We start from the raw sequence: 19240 nt of genomic DNA, 5'->3' as shown, positions 1-19240 counted from the left end.
TAGTACATTTACTCAAGTACTGTACTTACGTACTATTTTGAGGTGTTTGTGCTTTACTTGAGTATCTCCAATTTCCAATACTTACGTCTACTCCACTACATCTCAGAGGCAAATATTGTACTTTTACTACACTACAATTATTTGAAAACATTAGTTACTAGTTACTTTGTACATTTTTATTATTATTACAAAACATACATTAAGAACTACAGCCCTATGAAAATAGCTGATCTACAAGCTCACAACAAGTAGCAAAGCGATGCCTTGTGAGCTTGTAGAGCTGCTATTTTCAAAGCATTTTTATACATTTTGGAAACTTGTGAAATGGGACATTCTGCAAAATGAGTACTTAATTTCTTTCAGTACTTTATATTTTAATACGAATACTTTTGTACTGGTAAATGTTGAATTCCGGACTTACAGATTATTTCTACATTGCAGAATTGATACTTAATAAGTAAAAAATGTGAGTACTTTTTCCACCACTGCTGGTATGGAGTAAAAAAAAAACAAGAAATGACCAAAGTCATAATAAAGCCGCATGCGGCAGGCTTTTTTTGCCCCAATCTTTTCATAGACCTGATTTCTTGTTTTTTGGATTGCTTATAAATAATAAATGGTTAAATCTACTTTGAAGTGTTCCTGACTGAAATACCTGTTATAAAGAGATCCCTGGGTAATATGCCTTAATACATTATAATTGCCCTCTGTATAAACTAACATTTTAAATTTAAAACACCTTAAATATTATATTTGTATTTGTTTTACTGAAGGGGGACAACACCCGTCGCAGATTGTCGTGTGGTCCAGCCCTGTGGAACGTATGGAATGCATATGCTAAAACATTTGAAATATAGTTTTGATGGTCAAAATAACCTTAGGAAGTATTATAAGTAGTTTTGTAGTTTTGTTTTATTGGGACATGGTAATAACATTCCATAGGGCTGGACCACCCATGGACAAATGACATAAACTTGTGACGGGCATTGTGCCCTTTAAGTGAAAGAAGTATATCAAGATATTTTAAATTTACATTTTAGTTATATGTGTCTTATCTTTTTAAGTAAACTCACAGTGAATTAATTTGATGGTTTAACAACATGAGTCAGTACAAGTCAACATCCATTTATTTTTATATTTCTTATAAAAAAAATGTAATCTTGTGGACAGACCAGCTCACAACAAAAAAGAACAGCCTCCTAAATATTGTTGAAAACAGAATCACAACACAATGTAAATTGGTTTCCCTCTCGTCTCAACTGAGCTTGAGGAATCACCTTCACAAATGAGTAAAACAAAAGCACAATGCCAAAAAGCGAAAATAAACATACGTATGTGTGTGTGTGTATACATATACACATGTATATACAGTATATATATATATATATACACACATGTATACATACATATATATAGCAACAACATGAAAACAATTTTAAAGCATTTCCGAAGGGCAAAAAACAACAACTTTTAAAGCACTTGCTGTAATACATTTCCAGCAGGGACAAAAAAACAAAAGAAAGAAAAGAAAGCACTTTGGTCTTCTTCACAAACTGAAAAACATTTCAATGTTTGCAACTCAGCATTTAATAAAATGCTAAACTCAACAATTGAAGCAACCATTTACGTCAGCATTGAAATCATACAAATATCACATTTGTATGAAAGTAAAATAATTTTGTTTGATATGATCATTACAGTATAATATGCTGGATTTATGAGTTTGTTTTTGTGTTTTCTGTTTGCAGCTAGAGTGACTTTCAACAGATTACACAGACCACGTTGAGCGAATCAAGTAGATAAACAGAAAGAAATCTGTCATCTGCCAACAGCAAAAATGACATTTTAAAATTTAAACGCAACGTAACAGTTTTTTGTCCTCTGTTTTTAAAGTGCATATCTTTATTATACATGTTCAGACGTATTCAAACTTAACAGCTCAGAGCTGGGGTCAACTCACTTTTCTGTTAGCTTACCAATCAAAAATAAAACAGCGACTTACTCTGTACTGAAGCATTCTATATTGTATGTGTATGACTGTTCAAGACATTTTCTCAAATGAATTGATATTGCCTGCCACAGTGAACAATAAGATTGTATGAAATGTGCAAACCCTTTTCAGTTCACTTTTCAGACACTGGGTCTGGTCTACATTGAGGTCTACAGAGTACTGTTGAGGTCTACTCAATTCCAGTCCTGGGGACCCAAATTACTGCTGGTTTTCGGAGACAAATCTAGACCCAGGTGAATCTAGTTGGTGGGACAGAAAACTAGCAGCAGTCAGTGGCCCCGGGACCAGACATCTAGAGTAAGTAGAAATGTCATCTGAACATACTTTGTATTCCAGTTCAGATACTTGACCGACTTGGTGAAACTGGTGAAACTGGTCTGTGTTGAGACAATCTCATAAATCTATGTCTATAATCAATCTATATACAATCCCATAATTATCTCCCATAATTATCTCCCAGAAGGCCAGGAGGCGGATATTACATTTGTCTGACCGTGTGTGTCTCTGCACAGCTAATCTTGGATACCGCTGGACCGATCATCATCAAACATTTCATGCACACCGCCAGTAGGCCAAGGAAGACATTCCACCTACGTTTTTTTATTTTTATAAGCAGCCTCATGGTGGGCCGCTTCACGTTTTGGCCAGTAAATTTGTTTTATTACTCGATTACTTGGATCATGACAAAACTCCCCATATCCTCGTGAGAAGCAAGCACAACTTGCATAATCCAATTTAGGGTTCCTTGCAAGTAAGCAAGTAGCCTTGGGAAGCAAATGTTCCTGAGCCAAGTGACCCATACAGTAAGCCAGGCGCCTATCTCCTGTTTCCTTAGCGTGAGGCAGTTTGATGTACAAGTACACCCCCTGGAAATGATGCTAACATGTCGTATTGCAGGGTGAATTTTGACAGCAAATTTGGAATTAGTTTTAGTCATAAATGATTCTTAAATGTACATTCATCTTTTTAGTACATATTTGTTTCACTGATATTTGGACACTGAAACATTACATTCATACAGCATGTCAATCGACCTTTTAATTTACGAACTAAGATAAGCAACTCTGGATCATTCACTTCTCTAATTAGTACAGCTTTAACTTGTGTGCATGAATGCAATTTGGAATTACTTGTCTGCAGATGTCACTTAAAAAGTTTTCCCTGAGATTTTCGCTTGATTTACAAAGGGTATTGTCCTTCACATCATATGAGAAATTTGACTGTCTGTCTTTTCTTCATTGTCATTGAGCTAATCATTGATTATGTTATTGTTGTTGTGCTGCATGTGCCTGCTAGTTTTCTTCCGGGTAGTTCAACCTAAATGCTGTAGTTCTACTGGATCTCTTCTCCATTAGTCTATTCTTTGACGAAATTGTCAGTATATTTTGCCATAGTTTTTGTCATGTCATTAGTTAGTGTGGTCGCACCAAGGAGCAACGAAGTACAGTACTTGGGCAAATGCATTTCTTTATAATAAAGAAATTAACTAAAGTTTGCCGCACTTCTCCTCCGACAGTTTTGGCGGAACACACAAGTCATGTCAAATCGACCGGCTTCATGAGGAATCGTTTGCAAAGCAATATGTTATATAGCTTAATTTATATTAATGTATTTGTGAATACAATTTTCCCATTGACAAGAATGGGAATAGGGGACAGCTCCAATTCAAGTATCTTTCTCTCTGAAGCTGTAAGGGTTACAGCTACCACAGTAGGTAAAGAGGTTTATAGTCCAGTGGCCTATGCAGGAAAAGAAATTTACATCAGTTGGCCTCATGGTGGCACTATAACAGCCCACTTTATGCTTTGGCCTACAACTCTTGAACTGTAGGTCATAAAATCAAAATATTCCTTGATGATGTAACTCCCCATATAGACTAGATAGATAGATATAGATAGATATAGATATAAATTCTACCATTTAGAATTTTCTTCAAAACACACTTTTTGCAAAAAGTGATACACATGATCTCTCCACCCATGTGATAAAAACTCATCATACAGTATTTTGATAATCCATACCGTTCGTCCGTAATTGGCTTCCAAAGTAAGTGGGAGCCTATTTTGCAAAAAATTAACAAAAGGTTCAATCAACCCCAAATTTGAGTTGTGTACTCTAAGACGTGCCAATAGCATTTTCACTTTGACCCATAGGGGGTGCCACAAATGTGCAAAATGTAACACATTTTTGGGGGGATCAATCCCCTCAAAATGAAATACACATGATCTCAATAGTGATGTGACAATGTAATTGGCTTGCAAATTTAGTAGGAGGGGTCTATTTCTTAAAAACAGAACGCCATATATCACGAACGCAGGATCCGATCAGCACCAATTTTGAATCGCATGTTGCATGGCTTCCAACGCTATTCCTCCGGTCCCAGCGGCCACAACCCATGACTCGCGTCGGGTCAACCACAATTGCAATTTCCCGAAATTTTACCATTCTAGTTTTTATTTCGTTTTTGTCAGTCAAAAAGGTAGTTGACGAACATTTTTCATCCTAGTTTTTGTTGACGAAATGAACTCTGCGGAGTGCCCCTTTGAGTTATCTTTATAATTAAAATGATTGATATTGTATGTTTTGCTAGAAACACCCTTAAAATAAAACTGATTAAATAAAACGCAAAGCAACGTGAGTAAAACTATGTTTGGGAGAGGACACACACAATTCCCATTTCCAGCATGCTTGCTGCACTGATGCTCCACCCTGACGTGGAAGTGTTTTCAAAAAGGTCTGTCAGAAATGAATACTGACGACATTCACAGACATACTGGGCACAAGTGAGTGTGTGTTGTACTGTAAATACGGCTCTCAGTATTTGTATGTGGGCTAAAATTGTGATATCACATGATTTCAAGGTAAAAACTGAATTGACCCCAACGTGCCTGATCGTTTACAATTATCATAATAATAATAATAATAATAATAATAATAATAATAATAATAACAATAATAACAACAACAACAACGATAACACTTAACAGTTAACGGATAGTATGCTTTTGTCTCCTACATTAAAATATGAAACAAACTAGAATGAAATAAAACCTAGTTTAGAACACTGAGTGGGTAATAAATAAGTTGTAAATTGCACAAAGTGAGAACATTGAAAGTCAAAACACTCTGATACGTCAAGACTAACTTATGAGTCAGTTAGTCAGTCAGTCAGTCAGTCAGTCCACCGGTCAGCCATCTAACTACTCAGCTTGTCAGTCAGTCAGTCAGATAACCAAATAGCCACCCTGTTAACCTGAATTCCCATCAGCTAGTTGAGAAACCAGCCAGTTAATCAGTCAGTGTTCTCCATGTTGAGAGAAGGCAGGTCAGTCTTCAGTTCATTGTCATGATTTGATCTTCCACAGCTGTTGAAAGACAAAGAACAAACACATTTCAATAAATAAATACAAAATATATTTCCATAAAATAAAAAAACTTACATAAATCAGCAAGCAGGAAAACTTGTTTGATTGTATGAGGGGTGGGACCAGAGAGACAGCGAGAGAGACAGACATGGAGAGACATAGAGACAGATAGAGAAAGAGGGAGGGAGGGATAGGAACAAGAATGACAAGTCATAATAAAGCCGCATGCGGCAGGCTTTTTTGGCTCCAATCTTGTCAACAACACAACATTACCATTTTGTGTAAACAATTCACAGCAGTGAAATAAGTAGGTCTTTCACTTATGGCTCCAGAAACATATTTACTGATATCCAGTATTTAGCTTATGTAGATTATCATTCAACTAAAATGTAACACTTTTTTGTCTCACAAGCCAAAGTCCTCTCCTACTGTACATTGTATTACTACTACTCCTTGGAAGTGAAAAACTCAGAATACATAACGCAGTGGTGGAAAGTAACCAAGTACATTTACTTAAGTACTGTACTTAAGTACAATTTTGAGGTATTTGTACTTCACTTGAGTATTTCTAATTTCCAATACTTTAACTCCAACTCCACTACATCTCAGAGGCAAATATTGTACTTTTACTCCACTACAATTATTTGAGAACTTTAGTGACTAGTTACTTTGCAGATATAAATTATAATATTATAAAACCTACATTAACCACTTTAGCCCTATTTTATACATAGGTAATTTGAAAATAGCCGATCTACAAGCTCACAACTCGCCGCGATGCGACGCGTTGTGAGCTTGTAGATCTGCTATTTTCAAACACAAGTACTTTTGGTACTTTACATTTGATTGATTGATTGATTGATGTACTTTATTTAGTAAGACATGAGAACAGTACATGACAGTACATAACAGTACATGGAAGTACAAATTTTGATTCCAATACTTTTGTAGGCCTACTTTTATTCAAGTCAATTTTGAATTTGGGATTTTTACTTGTAACAGAGTACTTCTACATTGCAGTATTGATACTTTTATTAAGTACAAAATTTGAGTACTTTTTCCACCACTGTACATAAGTGACAAAGATACAGTTCATAGTCGCTTCTTTTGTTTTGGGCTTGTTTTCATAGACAGGGTTGCTTATTTCTCTCACAAAACCTGGCAACACTGACCAGGAAGTCCTGTGCATCGTATTGTTTACATCAGATCACAGCATCCAACAGAAATAGTTTAATAATGATGGGAAAAATATAAGTTACACTTACAGAAACAAACATAGATAGGAGCAACACTACTACTACACTACTTGTGTTGCACCGAAAATAATGTTTTACCGCTACGCGCGACACGGCCGTTCGACAAACTTTAAATACTCGCAGCCGACGGAGGGACCTAACTCTATGAGAGGGACAGAGAGAGAGAGGGGGGGAGGGGGGGAGGGGGGGGGGGGGGGGGGGGCCTTTGCGATTAGCTAATCGCGTGGTTTCAAATCGCGATTTTGGTTTGAAAACGATTAATCGTTCAGCCTTAGACAACACCAACAAAGATTAGTAGTAGTAGACCTGTATGTATGATGATCAGTTATTATTCCAGACAGTGGTCTATCCAAGACGTTTTAACACGTTTAAGAGCAGGTCTCAACCAGCTCCTCATGCGACTCTCTCTCTCTCTGTGAGTAGCGTAGACTAACAGCGAGGGGCTGTGCTGCTGCTGCTGCCACACAACGCCGTTTAACCGAGTTATACTTCTCCAGTACAACGGTGTCTAACCGAGTTATACTTCTCCACCAACGGTGTCTAACCGAGAGAGTCCATGCAGATCACAGCTGGCTGACAAATATTATATATTATCGGAGCTATTACCTAATGCGTCCCATGGACGCAACGACGGTGTCATGAATGCATCCTTTCGCAATATGGTGCGTCAGCGACGCAGGACGCAGGCCTACGAGCATCTCTGAGTGGTCATTACCGCGTTTGGCTAAAAACAGTTAGTAACATCATACAAGCATACAAGCTAACTATTAGCCAAATTCGGCTAGCGCTCAGACGAATCCACTGAGAGAGGCGTGTCTAGTCCCATAGCTTGGGAGGACGAGGGCGCCCATTGGCTTAAACGACAGCCAATCACGCAAAAAAAGTGTTGCAAACATGTCGGACATGTGTCGGGTTAGAGTCAGACTGAATATAGAGCCGCTATGCTTTCAGCATGCGGCTAAAAAGAGACAAAGAAAAGAAATAGAGGGAGAGAGAGAAAAACGGACAGAGAGAGAAAGAGAATGAGAGGTAGAGAGCGGTGGCAGCCAAGACATTTAACCCATTAAGACCTGGAACTGTTTCATTTTTAGATTTGAGCAAAAAAAGCATTATTTTATACTTTGGGCGCTACGAGCTTCTGCTATTTTTGAAAAATCGTGAAAATGTGTGCAAATCAAAGCGAACATTTTTTACTCAAATCTTTGCTTCTGGGGGGTCCCTGGAACAACATATTTTGATGGGGGTCAGCGGCCAAATACATATCATTTTGGGGGTCCTTGACATGAAAAAGATTGAGCACCACTGATATAGAAACATACGTTTTTCAGAATACTGTTGAGATTTAGGAGACATGTAGAATCGGCTTCAGGTCTCAATGGGTTAACCCAAATGGACTAACACGTTTAGCAAATTCAAAATGGGTTAGTTAGGGTGTAATAACTTTTACACACACATGATATGATGAAACTGTGAAATGATATGCAAAAAATACAAACAATATACTTTATCACTCTTTTTCTCTGAGACACATTGTATGTGTGATGCCCCACACACACACACACACACACACACACACACACACACACACACACACACACACACACACACACACACACACACACACACACACACACACACACACACACACACACACACACACACACACACACACACACACAAACACCTGTGCGTGCGCGTACAGTATGTACACGCTCAACCAACTCAGTTCAATTAAATAACATTTGACTTTACTGGCATGAAAGGAGAGGACCTTTGATGCCAAATAAAGCCTTGACAATAGAACAGAGAAACAAACGCTGATGAAAATGTTTCTCTCTGACCTTGAGGTTGAATCCCAGCAGGTCTGATATGACTCCAGACACAGCAGACAGAATGACCACCTGGGTGATGTTGTATAACAGAGGGTTCATAGTCAGACCGTACAGTCTGAACGGAGCATCCAACTCCTACGGAGAGATGGAGAGAGTCAAGAGAGATTAGATCAATGGCACTTACAGGATCGAGTGCAGTCTGATACGTCATCATATGGCAGTGCTGCTTGCCGAAAACAACTGATGTTCAAGTGAAAAACATGCCGTGTTTGCCAAATTAGGCTTACGTCTAAATATTATCATAAAGACAGACAGACAGACCGACAGACCGACAGACAGACCGACATGTACCTTCAGTAGTTTAGTAGCCAGTTTTAAGACGTTGTTCACCAGAGTCAACTCCTCTTTCTTGTTTGGTTTCTTCTCCATCTTTAGATACAAGTTAATCTGAGACACACATACACACAAAATATACAATTGTCATAGATGGAAATGTATTCCAAATTATATTTTATCTGAAAAACACGTTACTGATCAAAACTGATGTTGAACTGTGAGTTTGTTTGTTTGTTTGTTTGTTTGTTTGTTTGTTTGTTTGTTTGTTTGTTTGTTTGTTTGTTTGTTTGTTTGTTTGTTTGTTTGTTTGTTTGTTTGTTTGTTTGTTTGTTTGTTTGTTTGTTTGTTTGTTTGTTTGTTTGTTTGTGTGTGTGTGTGTGTGTGTGTGTGTGTGTGTGTGTGTGTGTGTGTGTGTGTGTGTGTGTGTGTGTGTGTGTGTGTGTGTGTGTGTGTGTGTGTGTGTGTGTGTGTGTGTGTGTGTGTGTGTGTGTGCACACCTGCTCTGTCAACAGAATAGATGTGTTGCTGTATTTCTTGCTGGTCTCAGATCCCAGCGTGACAAATCGCAGCAGGAACAGAGACAGACTGGTACACCAGATCAACAACTCCCAGTTATAGTGACTGGAAAGGAACGTCTCATGAACATGAAGCAACTACAGAGAGAGAGAGAGAGAGAGAAAGGGGGGGGGGGGCATGAGGGAGATAAGAGAGAGAGCAAGAGTGGGAAGTGAAAGGGATGAGTAGAGATATTTTGAAAGATTTGGACTTTCAACTGATTTCCCTTGATGAAATTAATTTACAAATTTCCAACCTTAACCTCTAACCATCACCACCACATGCTTAACTGAACTCTAATTCTAACCCTTAACAGGCCCTGACAGATAGAAAGCGTCAATGAACCTCCCGTCAATTGAGGCCAATATAATTGCACCACATTTATTAATAATTTGAACTGCACTGATCAGAATGGAATGAGGGAGGTACTATAAAACATGCATGCACATGTGCGCTCGTACTGTTCACTTAGGTGTGTACATTCTTTCTCTCAATTCTCTCAATCTGTGACGCCAGTGTGTCTAAAGCAGTTAAAAACGATGGGTGCGATGTGAGCGCCTGACACCTTCTATGTGCCAGGGCCTTCATTTTAGCCCTAATACAGCCCTTTGAAAAGAGGACCAGCAAAATGTCCTCACTTTCTTCTATTTTCCTCATCTTACTATCCTTGTGAGGACAAATGTTTCTCACAAAGACACAGTAGCAGTACAAGTACACTCACAGTTACCTGCGCACAGCAGATGAAGACTACAGACAGAGTGAGGAGGAAGGCAGATGACACGATGACATCAACCGAACGCTGAGGACCTCGTCTCTGTAGCACAAACACACACACACACACACACACACAAAGTCAAACAACAAGTCATTCAACTAAAAATGTATCTAGCAAAAAGTTTATCACGCAGGTTAACAAACTCACTTTCTAAGTGTATGCGATTGTGTGTATATCTATAGTGTGTAGATAGTGTCAACAAAAACAAGGAGCCATTTTTTGTATTATCTTTCAATGCCTCAAGAAAGGTGACAGATGTTTCGGCTATCCAGCCTTTATCAGTATGGATAGCAAAAACATTATAAAATATATTTTAGTGAACGGAAATGACGGACAGGTGACAGCTTCCTTTCTCGGATTTCAGGGGGTGTAAATTAAGACTAGTAGACCATACCCGTAGGGGAATATGAGCACCCAACGTGTGCAGTTTGGCTTATGCACCGAGAACAGACAGTATCAGGGATCAAAAGTGAGTTTGTACTGTGCAGTGGAGTGGTTCGTAAACGTTTTTATGTCAAGGACCCCCAAATTGACACTTGTTAGCCCGCGGACCCCCATTTGAAAAGATATGCCAGGGACCCCCATAAGAGCGCACGCACGCACACACACACACACACACACACACACACACACACACACACACACACACACACACACACACACACACACACACACACACACACACACACACACACACACACACACACACACACACACACACACACACACACACAGAGATCGTCCAGCGCGTTTGTTTAGATCCAAGTGATTATCAATGATAGCGGCTACACCAGGCGCGCGGATCTCTCTCTATCTCCCCCTCTCTCTCTCTGTGTCTCTCTCCCCCTCCCTCCCACGCTCTCGCTCTCTCTCTCTCTCCCTCCCTCGAGCCGTGTATGGCCGCGGACCCGTCCACCCCCCCCACCACAGACAGACAGACAGACAGACAGACAGACAGACAGACAGACAGACAGACAGACAGACACACACACACACACACACACAGAGAGAGAGACATCTGTAAGAATGTTTTCTGTGTAAACGTGCGTAAATGATGTCACAGTGTTTCTGTTGTGCAGTTGATGTGCTGCGGTGAACGGAACTGCGGAACTCTGGGAACGCACTCGCGGTCTCGCAGTGAATGGAATCATGTGTCTCGGTGTTGCGGTGTTGCCATGTTCGCTTATTGTAAGCGCTTTATTGGCAATATTGGTGGTGTTGTGTTTTGGCGTTGGTTGTGAAAGCGCAGGTGGGTGTGGGGACGCGTTGTGAGCTTGTAGATCGGCTGTTTTCCAATAGGCAAGGTATATGTGTGAAGGCGCTTCGTTTGGCCTTCTTTTGATAGACCTCGTTGCTTGTAGGGTTCGTTTGGTTTGGCCTTGTTTACTGCTTGTTTCTCTCGCGAAACCTGGCAACGACGCATGCGCAGTTTGATCAAGAGTCCCCCCAACCAAAACCAACCAAGACTCCACCACCGTCAGGTTACTAGAATTATAGTAGGATATATAGCATTCAGAGATTGTGGAACAGTTGTCTGGCTACGCGAGACCAATAGTAATGACAATAGAAGAAGAACAAGTCTATCTGTATGTAGTAGTTAACCAGAGAACTACAACTATTTGCATGGTAAATGTTTGTAATTTAGCATGAGCAACTGAGCGCACCTTGAGGTAGGATCGCAGTGAAAGCCACATCTTGATGTTTTGAACTTTCTTCAGCCTAAAGTGAGGAACCTCTGACTTCCTGGCTCTACGGGCAGAGGTTAGGTGACCAAACAGCTTGGCAAACAGCAACCTCTGAAACACACAAACAAAGAGAAATGTACACATAACCACACAGGAAAACAGGAAAATATGTGATTATGCTTAGAAATAAGTTTTAAAAAAAACACTTGAACCCTAGCATCCCTATTCTGAGGGGAACTTTAGCCAAAAATAGTCGATCTACAAGTAGATCGTCTATTTTCTGCTTTTTTTGGTTTGGTGTAGAGGGAAAAAGAGCAGACCAGGTACAGCGTGAAGTGGTTAAATGTCTGAAACTACACATTAACATGAATCCAACATACACAGATGATAGTTTGGTCAAACAAGTCTATGAAGCTATCTATGAAAACGTTTAATCTGCAATACAATTTTATGCAATATGTAGTGGGGAGAGGTCCCTGCTTCGTCCCTCTCACAGCTAAGGGGTCCTTGGGCTGAAAAAGGTTGACGACCCCTGATGTACACTAAATCACTCTCACACACACCCTTATGCATGTGAACTCATACTAAAGACACACCCTCACCTGTTTGTATGTCCTCTCTGCCACGCTCAGCAGGAAGAAGAACAGCCATATGAGACATACTCGTACCAGGAAGCTCAACGTTACCATGGTGATCACTGTGGCATCTGAACTGGGTCCACCCCCGAGCGCCACAGACAGCAGTTCATTGGCCGAGAGCGTGGTCAGCTGATCGGTCTCGTGGTAATGAGCTAGCCTGACAAATCAAGATTTTCATGATTTGTTTTATTTGTTATCACATAATATGAGTAGACAAGAGTAACATTATTTGGTTTCGTTCCTCAACATTGTAGCAGCAATAACAAAGATAAATAATTAAGAATAACAACATGTAGTGATGTAAGAAATAGCTAAGTACCGTATGTATATTAATTATAGCACACTTCCGAGGTGCTTGAAGATGCTGTGTGCATGGTACGTCTAAATATTATTCACATATACAGTACATTATAAATATACGTTATATGTGTATGTACATTCATGTGTGCATACGTGTGCAATCTATGTAGTATCGAAACTGAGTATTCATCCAGACCATGGTGTAAAAGGCTATATATACTTAATATGAGGTTAAAAAAAATCTCTCTCTCTCTCTCTCCGCGTCAAAGCCCTCATGTTCAAGAATGAGAGGCTTCATTTAAAGTAAATGTGTTTACTGTTTACTTGATCATTCCTAGTCATTTCCGTTAATAAAGTTATGATTCATTTGTTCAAATGAATTAAAAGATGCCGTTTAAATGCTGTGGGTGAGAAGACGTTGAGCTTTCCGACCCTCTCCTCATCATCATCATATGGATATATTGCTGTTACCATAATCCATACTAGTTGTACAGAGCTTGCACAGTTGGTGTTTTATCCACCATGTTTTTGTCATTGTCATACGGTAGGTAACACTAAATCCATAAAGCCTGGATTATACTGAGTTGTACGACAGTGTCGCTCGCCGGAAATACAGATCTACAACAACCTCTCAGGGAAGGAGGAAATGAAACTCCTACATCTGTGCCAGATGTGCACTTACCCACACTATTCCCTCTCAAATTTGGATTTTTTTTAACATTTTTAATTAGGTATTTTAGAAAACAAGAATGATTAAAATAGGTCATAAATTATAAAAGAGCAAAAGTCAAAAGTAGATTGTTGAGTCGACTATATCGTTCACAACCTTAATAATAAGGCTGACAGGACAGCGGCTGTTGTGCTTACCTGTAAGCGAAGGGTGTCAGGCCAAGAGTGAGTGCAACCACGTTACCAAACATCTGATAACCGATACCAGGAGTATAGAGATTAACCTGGGAGAGAGAGAGAGAGATTAAGATGAGTTCATGGAGCTCCTCATATACCTTCCATAAAATTCTTCCGTTATTCTCTCTTTCTCCATTCACGATGTCATTCATCCCGCCGTATCTATCTATCTACTCACTCTGTTCATGATCATGCCACTGATCTCCAGGACAGACATGTCAGCCTTCTTACAGTCGTTTCCTTCCCAGACGATAGCGCTCACTCTCTCCAGACCCGGGTTGGTGCTGTGGAGCCACACATGACCCTGTACACACACACACACACACACACACACACACACACACACACACACACACACACACACACACACACACACACACACACACACACACACACACACACACACACACACACACAGTAAACATTAAAACAAGAACATGTTGCACAAGAGAGGAACTTGTTTGTGTTTCTGTGAATGTGAATGTGTGTATGCATGCAAGTGTGTGCATGGGTGTGCCTCCGTGTGTGTATCTGAGAGTTTTAGTCTGTGTTTCAGCGTTTGTTTGTGTTTCTGTTTGTGTTTCTGTGTGTGTGTGTGTGTGTGTTTCTGTGTGTGTGTGTGTGTGTGTGTGTGTTTCGGTGTGTGTGTGTGTGTGTGTGTGTGTGTGTGTGTGTGTGTGTGTGTGTGTGTGTGTTTCGGTGTGTGTGTGTGTGTGTGTGTTTCGGTGTGTGTGTGTGTGTGTGTGTGTGTGTGTGTGTGTGTGTGTGTGTGTTTCAGAGTGTGTGTGTGTGTGTGTTTCAGAGAGTGTGTGTGTGTGTGTGTGTGTGTGTGTGTTTCAGAGAGTGTGTGTGTGTGTGTGTGTTTCAGAGAGTGTGTGTGTGTGTGTGTGTGTGTGTGTGTGTGTGTGTGTGTGTGTGTGTGTGTGTGTGTGTGTGTGTGTGTGTGTGTGTGTGTGTGTGTGTGTGTGTGTGTGTGTGTGTGTGTGTGTGTGTTTCAGAGTGAGTGAGTGAGTTTCAGAGTGAGTGAGTGAGTTTCAGAGTGAGTGAGTGAGTTTCAGAGTGAGTTTCAGAGTGAGTGAGTGAGTGAGTGAGTGAGTTTCAGAGTGAGTGAGTGAGTGAGTGAGTGAGTGAGTGAGTGAGTGAGTGAGTGAGTGAGTTTCAGAGTGAGTGAGTGAGTGAGTGAGTGAGTGAGTGAGTGAGTTTCAGAGTGAGTGAGTGAGTGAGTGAGTGAGTGAGTGAGTGAGTGAGTGAGTGAGTGAGTGAGTGAGTGAGTGAGTGAGTGAGTGAGTGAGTGTGTGTGTGTGTGTGTGTGTGTGTGTGCAGACCTGATGGAAGGGATCATCTCTGTACTCCTTCTTGGTGGGGGGGCAGACTGGTGCACCTCCTCCCTCCCCCTCTGTGGACAGCATTAATTTGTGTTAATACTGTCACCATGACAACACCAATCATGATTACTGCATTCTACCAGTCTGTTGCTCGGTGTGTAGATTATATGGGTGCTCTTGAGATAAAGTTTTTGGACATAATTATTTTGTATTTTTTTGACTGGTGTCCAAGTAATGTCCGGAATGAGTTTCTTCCCAAATCCAGTCCAAATCAAGTACAATATTAATGTAACCCTTAATGGTACACTACAGTAAAAGGACAAAACGTCTTTACATGTTTAGTGCACTGTCTACGTATACATTACTGCTGACAAGTTCCAGTTTTCTTGACAATCCAACAAGCCTTTGGCTTCCATTAATTTCAGTATGGTACTGTATGCAAATTGTAGTTAATGGGCTAAACACGCAATGTGGGTTTATGTATATGTATATATATATATAATGTATATATCGTGCTACATTCAGTGCATGTGGGTAATTGTAATTATTATTTAAGAGGAACACTTATGTTTAAAAGACATTTTGTAAGAACAAACCTAAAGTCACATTGTATAACAGTTAAAGGTGTGGAATTATGGAACACCAGCAGCGAAGAACTAAAGAACTGTAGTACCTTACCTAAGTTTTAAAAAATGTATAAGAACAACATATTGACAGGATACCGTAATATGCTGTGAAGTTGTCTTGTTGCTTTTGTATTTATTTTTCAATTTTTTATATATTTGACCATTATCATGAAATGGTTCAAAAGAAAACATATATATATATATTTGTGACTATGTATATGTATGTACTGTATATGCAAACATATATAGTTACAATAGGGGTAGAGCCAGATAAGCTTAGGCTTCTTTCTACTCCTTTTCGAACAATTAAGATTTTATTATAAAGGTGAAAATTATTATGCATCACCACATTGTTTTAATGTTTTATTGTACTTTTGAGTTATCGTTTTCTGTATTTACTTTTTATTTTTTCTCCTGTATTTTCTTTTTTTTTTAATGTTCGAAATAAATAAACAAACAAAAACAAAACAAATTGTTACTGTATTGTATTGTGTTGTATTCAGTGCATGTGGGTAATTGTAATGGTATTTGTCTTGTGTTGAGTGCATGTGGGTTCATATATTGTATTGTATTGTGCATCGTATTGTATTGTGTTAAGTACATGTGGGTTAATATATTGTATTGTGTGCATGTGGGTTACCTGTCTCGGAGGTGCAGGATGAGCGACACTCTGCACAGTGGAGGAAGTCTTCCCACAGCAGGTCTTCTGTCTCTGACTCGTGACGTGTACTCTCTGAGTCCTGAGTCCTCAGACTGGAACAACGAGAACTACAGCTGGTACCTGACTTAGGAACCTCCTGGAGAAGAGGGAGAGGTGGAGAGAGAGAGAGAGGGGTGGGGGGTAGAATAAGATGGCCATTTTAACAAGTACAATTTGTAGTCATTGTGCTGTGGTTATTGTTTTTCAAATGAACTTCAACTGAACTAAGAGAAAGACAGAGAAAGCAGAAATAGGAGAGATTGGTTACTTATTTTAACCACCTCTAGTCTTAGAGAACTGGACTTGAGTTACAACTGTACTTTAACCGCTTGTTTCCGTCTACACATAAATCTCTTTGCCAAAAACAGCAGATCTACAAGTTAAGTTAGCTTGTAGATCTGATATTTTTGGCGAATGTTCCCCAAGAGGTTCATTTAGATGGTTCTAGTGCGTGTGTGTGTGTGTGTGTGTGTGTGTGTGTGTGTGTGTGTGTGTGTGTGTGTGTGTGTGTGTGTGTGTGTGTGTGTGTGTGTGTGTGTGTGTGTGTGTGCCTGCCTACCTCCACAGCATAGTGTTTCTTGTAGTTGTGTGCATTCTTGCGGTTGCGTAGTGTGCAGTCTGCCCTGCGGAGGGCGCTGTAGGAGGCCTCTGGATCCTCCTCACTGGATGCTTCATCGGATGCAGGCTCCTGACACACACATGCACAAAAATGTGGAAAACTGGTTTAGCCAAACGTAGAGCAGAGAAAGCTATTTAGCCGAGATGTGTGATAAAGAGATGTGTAACTATTACCCTCATCCAGTTTCAGTCATGTTGCAGTATGTGTATGGTTGTGAGTGCGTGTATTTGCAAGTATTGCTACAGTTGTGTGTATGGTTGTGCGCCATGTGCATGCACAGTATGTGTCATTGTTTATATATGTACTGTACGTAGTTGTGTATGTGCACGTTTTATCAGACCATTGACTGGGCGAAGTAGGCGACATACTGACCTACGCGCGATTATCAGACCATTAATTGCGTGTTATCAGCCCATACTGACGTACCAACGGAGATGACTTAAAAGGTTCAGTTTCGGTTTCGGACCATGGCGGAGGCGCGCAGTCTCAAGCGAACTGGAGCAACGTGAGGGACCACCGGGCGAGCTAAAACGAGCAAGTTTGCGCTTGAGTTATGTACCGATAGGCACAGAATCGTAGATCATGTTGTGGGGACTGCTCTGCCTCCGAGTAGGTCAGTATCTCCCGATTACGACCAATGAATGGTTTGATAAATCGCGGGTAGGTCAGTATGTTGCCTACTCGCCCATTCAATGGTCTGATAAAACGTGATAATGTCCCATTCAATGCATTGATAGCATTCGAAGCCGGTGATGTGTCGCTATACTGTAGTCGTGCGTCTGTGTAGGTTGTGTGTGCGTGTATGTGATCGTTATGTAGTTGTTCGTATGTGTAGCTTGTGTGTGTGTATCTTTATGTAGTTGTGCGTATGTGTAGGTTGTGTGTGTGTGTGTGTGTGTGTGTGTGTGTGTGTGTGTGTGTGTGTGTGTGTGTGTGTGTGTGTGTGTGTGTGTGTGTATTGTTATGTAGTTGTGTGTATGTGTAGGTTGTGTGTGTGTGTGTGTGTATCATTATGTAGTTGTGCGTATGTGTAGGTTGTGTGTGCGTGTATATGTGTTTAGTTATGTAGTTGTGTGTATGTGGTTTCACGCGTCTCTCTCACCTTACTCCCAGGAGGCAGGACCATCCCGGTGCTGCGGGATGCGTGTGTGTGAGTGTGTGTGTGTGGGGCCGCAGCATGGGGGTTCCAGCACGGGTCATCAACTCTAACCAGCGAATCACAGCCCTTGTCGTGAAGCTGAAGCCCCTCCTCGCTGCTCCTATTGGTCACCCTGCCGTCCAATGACACATAGCCGTTGTCCGTCTCTGTTGCCTTGTCAATGGACAGTTTGGACTTCTTGGATCTAGATGAGAGAAACGAGGATAAAGAGATGGGGGTTGGGGGGGGGGGGGTTGGGTGGAGGGAGATAGAGAGAGATGCAGAGAGAAAGAATAAGAGAGAAAAACAGACAGAGATACAGAGTGGAGGAGAGAGTGACTAAACGTCCATGTACATCACTAGGTTAGGTTAAGATCCAGACATGCAAGGCAACAAAACTAACCCAGGCTGCATTCAACAAGACTCAGCGGCACATTCAGACCAATGGCTTCTTTCCTTCATGGATGAATGAATGGATATAATGCCTTGACAAAACATTAGTGATGGAGCCATGATTAGGACTGACGGATGGACGATCGAACAAGATTATTGATGAGGTAGCTCTGCAAAATCCCTCCATTTCATAGGAAACGGGACGCCAAGCATGTGAAGATCTAGTCTTCCTTTTTTATTTTGCACAATGAGGTAAAAAGACACAGATTAACCTTGGGTGTTCAACATTACAAACAATAATATTACAAGTATTGAATTAAAACTTGTTTTTAACCGAAATTAGCATTTACAATGACACAAAAGGGTCTCTAAATTTTGTCAATTAATGTTCATTCAAAAGGACAAATTGTCCATTATGATATTAAAACGTCCTAAATGTGACCTGCCAAAATACGGCTTTCATCTTCACCCTCCAATAGGATGTAAGCTTACTGTGCAGTGGGGAAGGGAGGGATGTTGCAGCATTTGAAGCATAGAGATGATAGTGCTTTCATGTGGAGTGAGATTTCTGTACGGTGAATACACATTTCCAACCAGGAAGTGCCATATGAACACCTTATTACAGTATATGATAATCTTGTTGAGAAATTGGAATTCAGGATGCAATAAAAAATTGGCCACGTTGTGATGTAGTCACAGTTCAGCCAATCATAAGAGACAGGAACAGGGACATCAACACAAGTTAGATGGCTTTGTTAAAACAGAAAATGTGCTGGTTCA

The 19240-nt window shown here is 40.4% G+C and overlaps 1 protein-coding gene across 6 annotated transcripts in view; it reads right to left on the bottom strand.

Annotated features, from left to right (window-relative positions):
* Positions 1–1111: 1111 nt before the first annotated feature.
* The window catches only part of LOC311039831 (protein PHTF2), a 49350-nt gene continuing 31221 nt past the window's right edge, over positions 1112–19240 (bottom strand). For 4 of the 6 annotated variants that reach the window (XM_084049828.1, XM_084049832.1, XM_084049829.1 and 1 more), the window contains 13 exons: positions 18032–18272; positions 16870–16998; positions 16251–16407; positions 14985–15055; positions 13838–13963; positions 13621–13706; positions 12418–12610; positions 11795–11926; positions 10077–10169; positions 9298–9453; positions 8816–8911; positions 8474–8599; positions 1112–5376 (listed from right to left, as the gene is read on the bottom strand). In XM_084049828.1, coding sequence (XP_083905954.1) covers positions 5356–5376; positions 8474–8599; positions 8816–8911; positions 9298–9453; positions 10077–10169; positions 11795–11926; positions 12418–12610; positions 13621–13706; positions 13838–13963; positions 14985–15055; positions 16251–16407; positions 16870–16998; positions 18032–18272 — 1627 coding nt within the window. In that variant the 3' untranslated portion in view covers positions 1112–5355. The remainder of the gene's footprint in view (positions 5377–8473; positions 8600–8815; positions 8912–9297; positions 9454–10076; positions 10170–11794; positions 11927–12417; positions 12611–13620; positions 13707–13837; positions 13964–14984; positions 15056–16250; positions 16408–16869; positions 16999–18031; positions 18273–19240) is intronic. The other 2 variants (XR_014600204.1, XM_084049830.1) reach the window with 2 other exon arrangements.

The sequence above is a fragment of the Gymnoscopelus microlampas genome (genome assembly GCF_963454915.1).
Source record: "Gymnoscopelus microlampas genome assembly, chromosome: 23".
NCBI classification, from domain to species: domain Eukaryota; kingdom Metazoa; phylum Chordata; class Actinopteri; order Myctophiformes; family Myctophidae; genus Gymnoscopelus; species Gymnoscopelus microlampas.
Note: the sequence above shows the minus strand (reverse complement) of the source record. Positions and strands in the feature narration are given on the sequence as shown.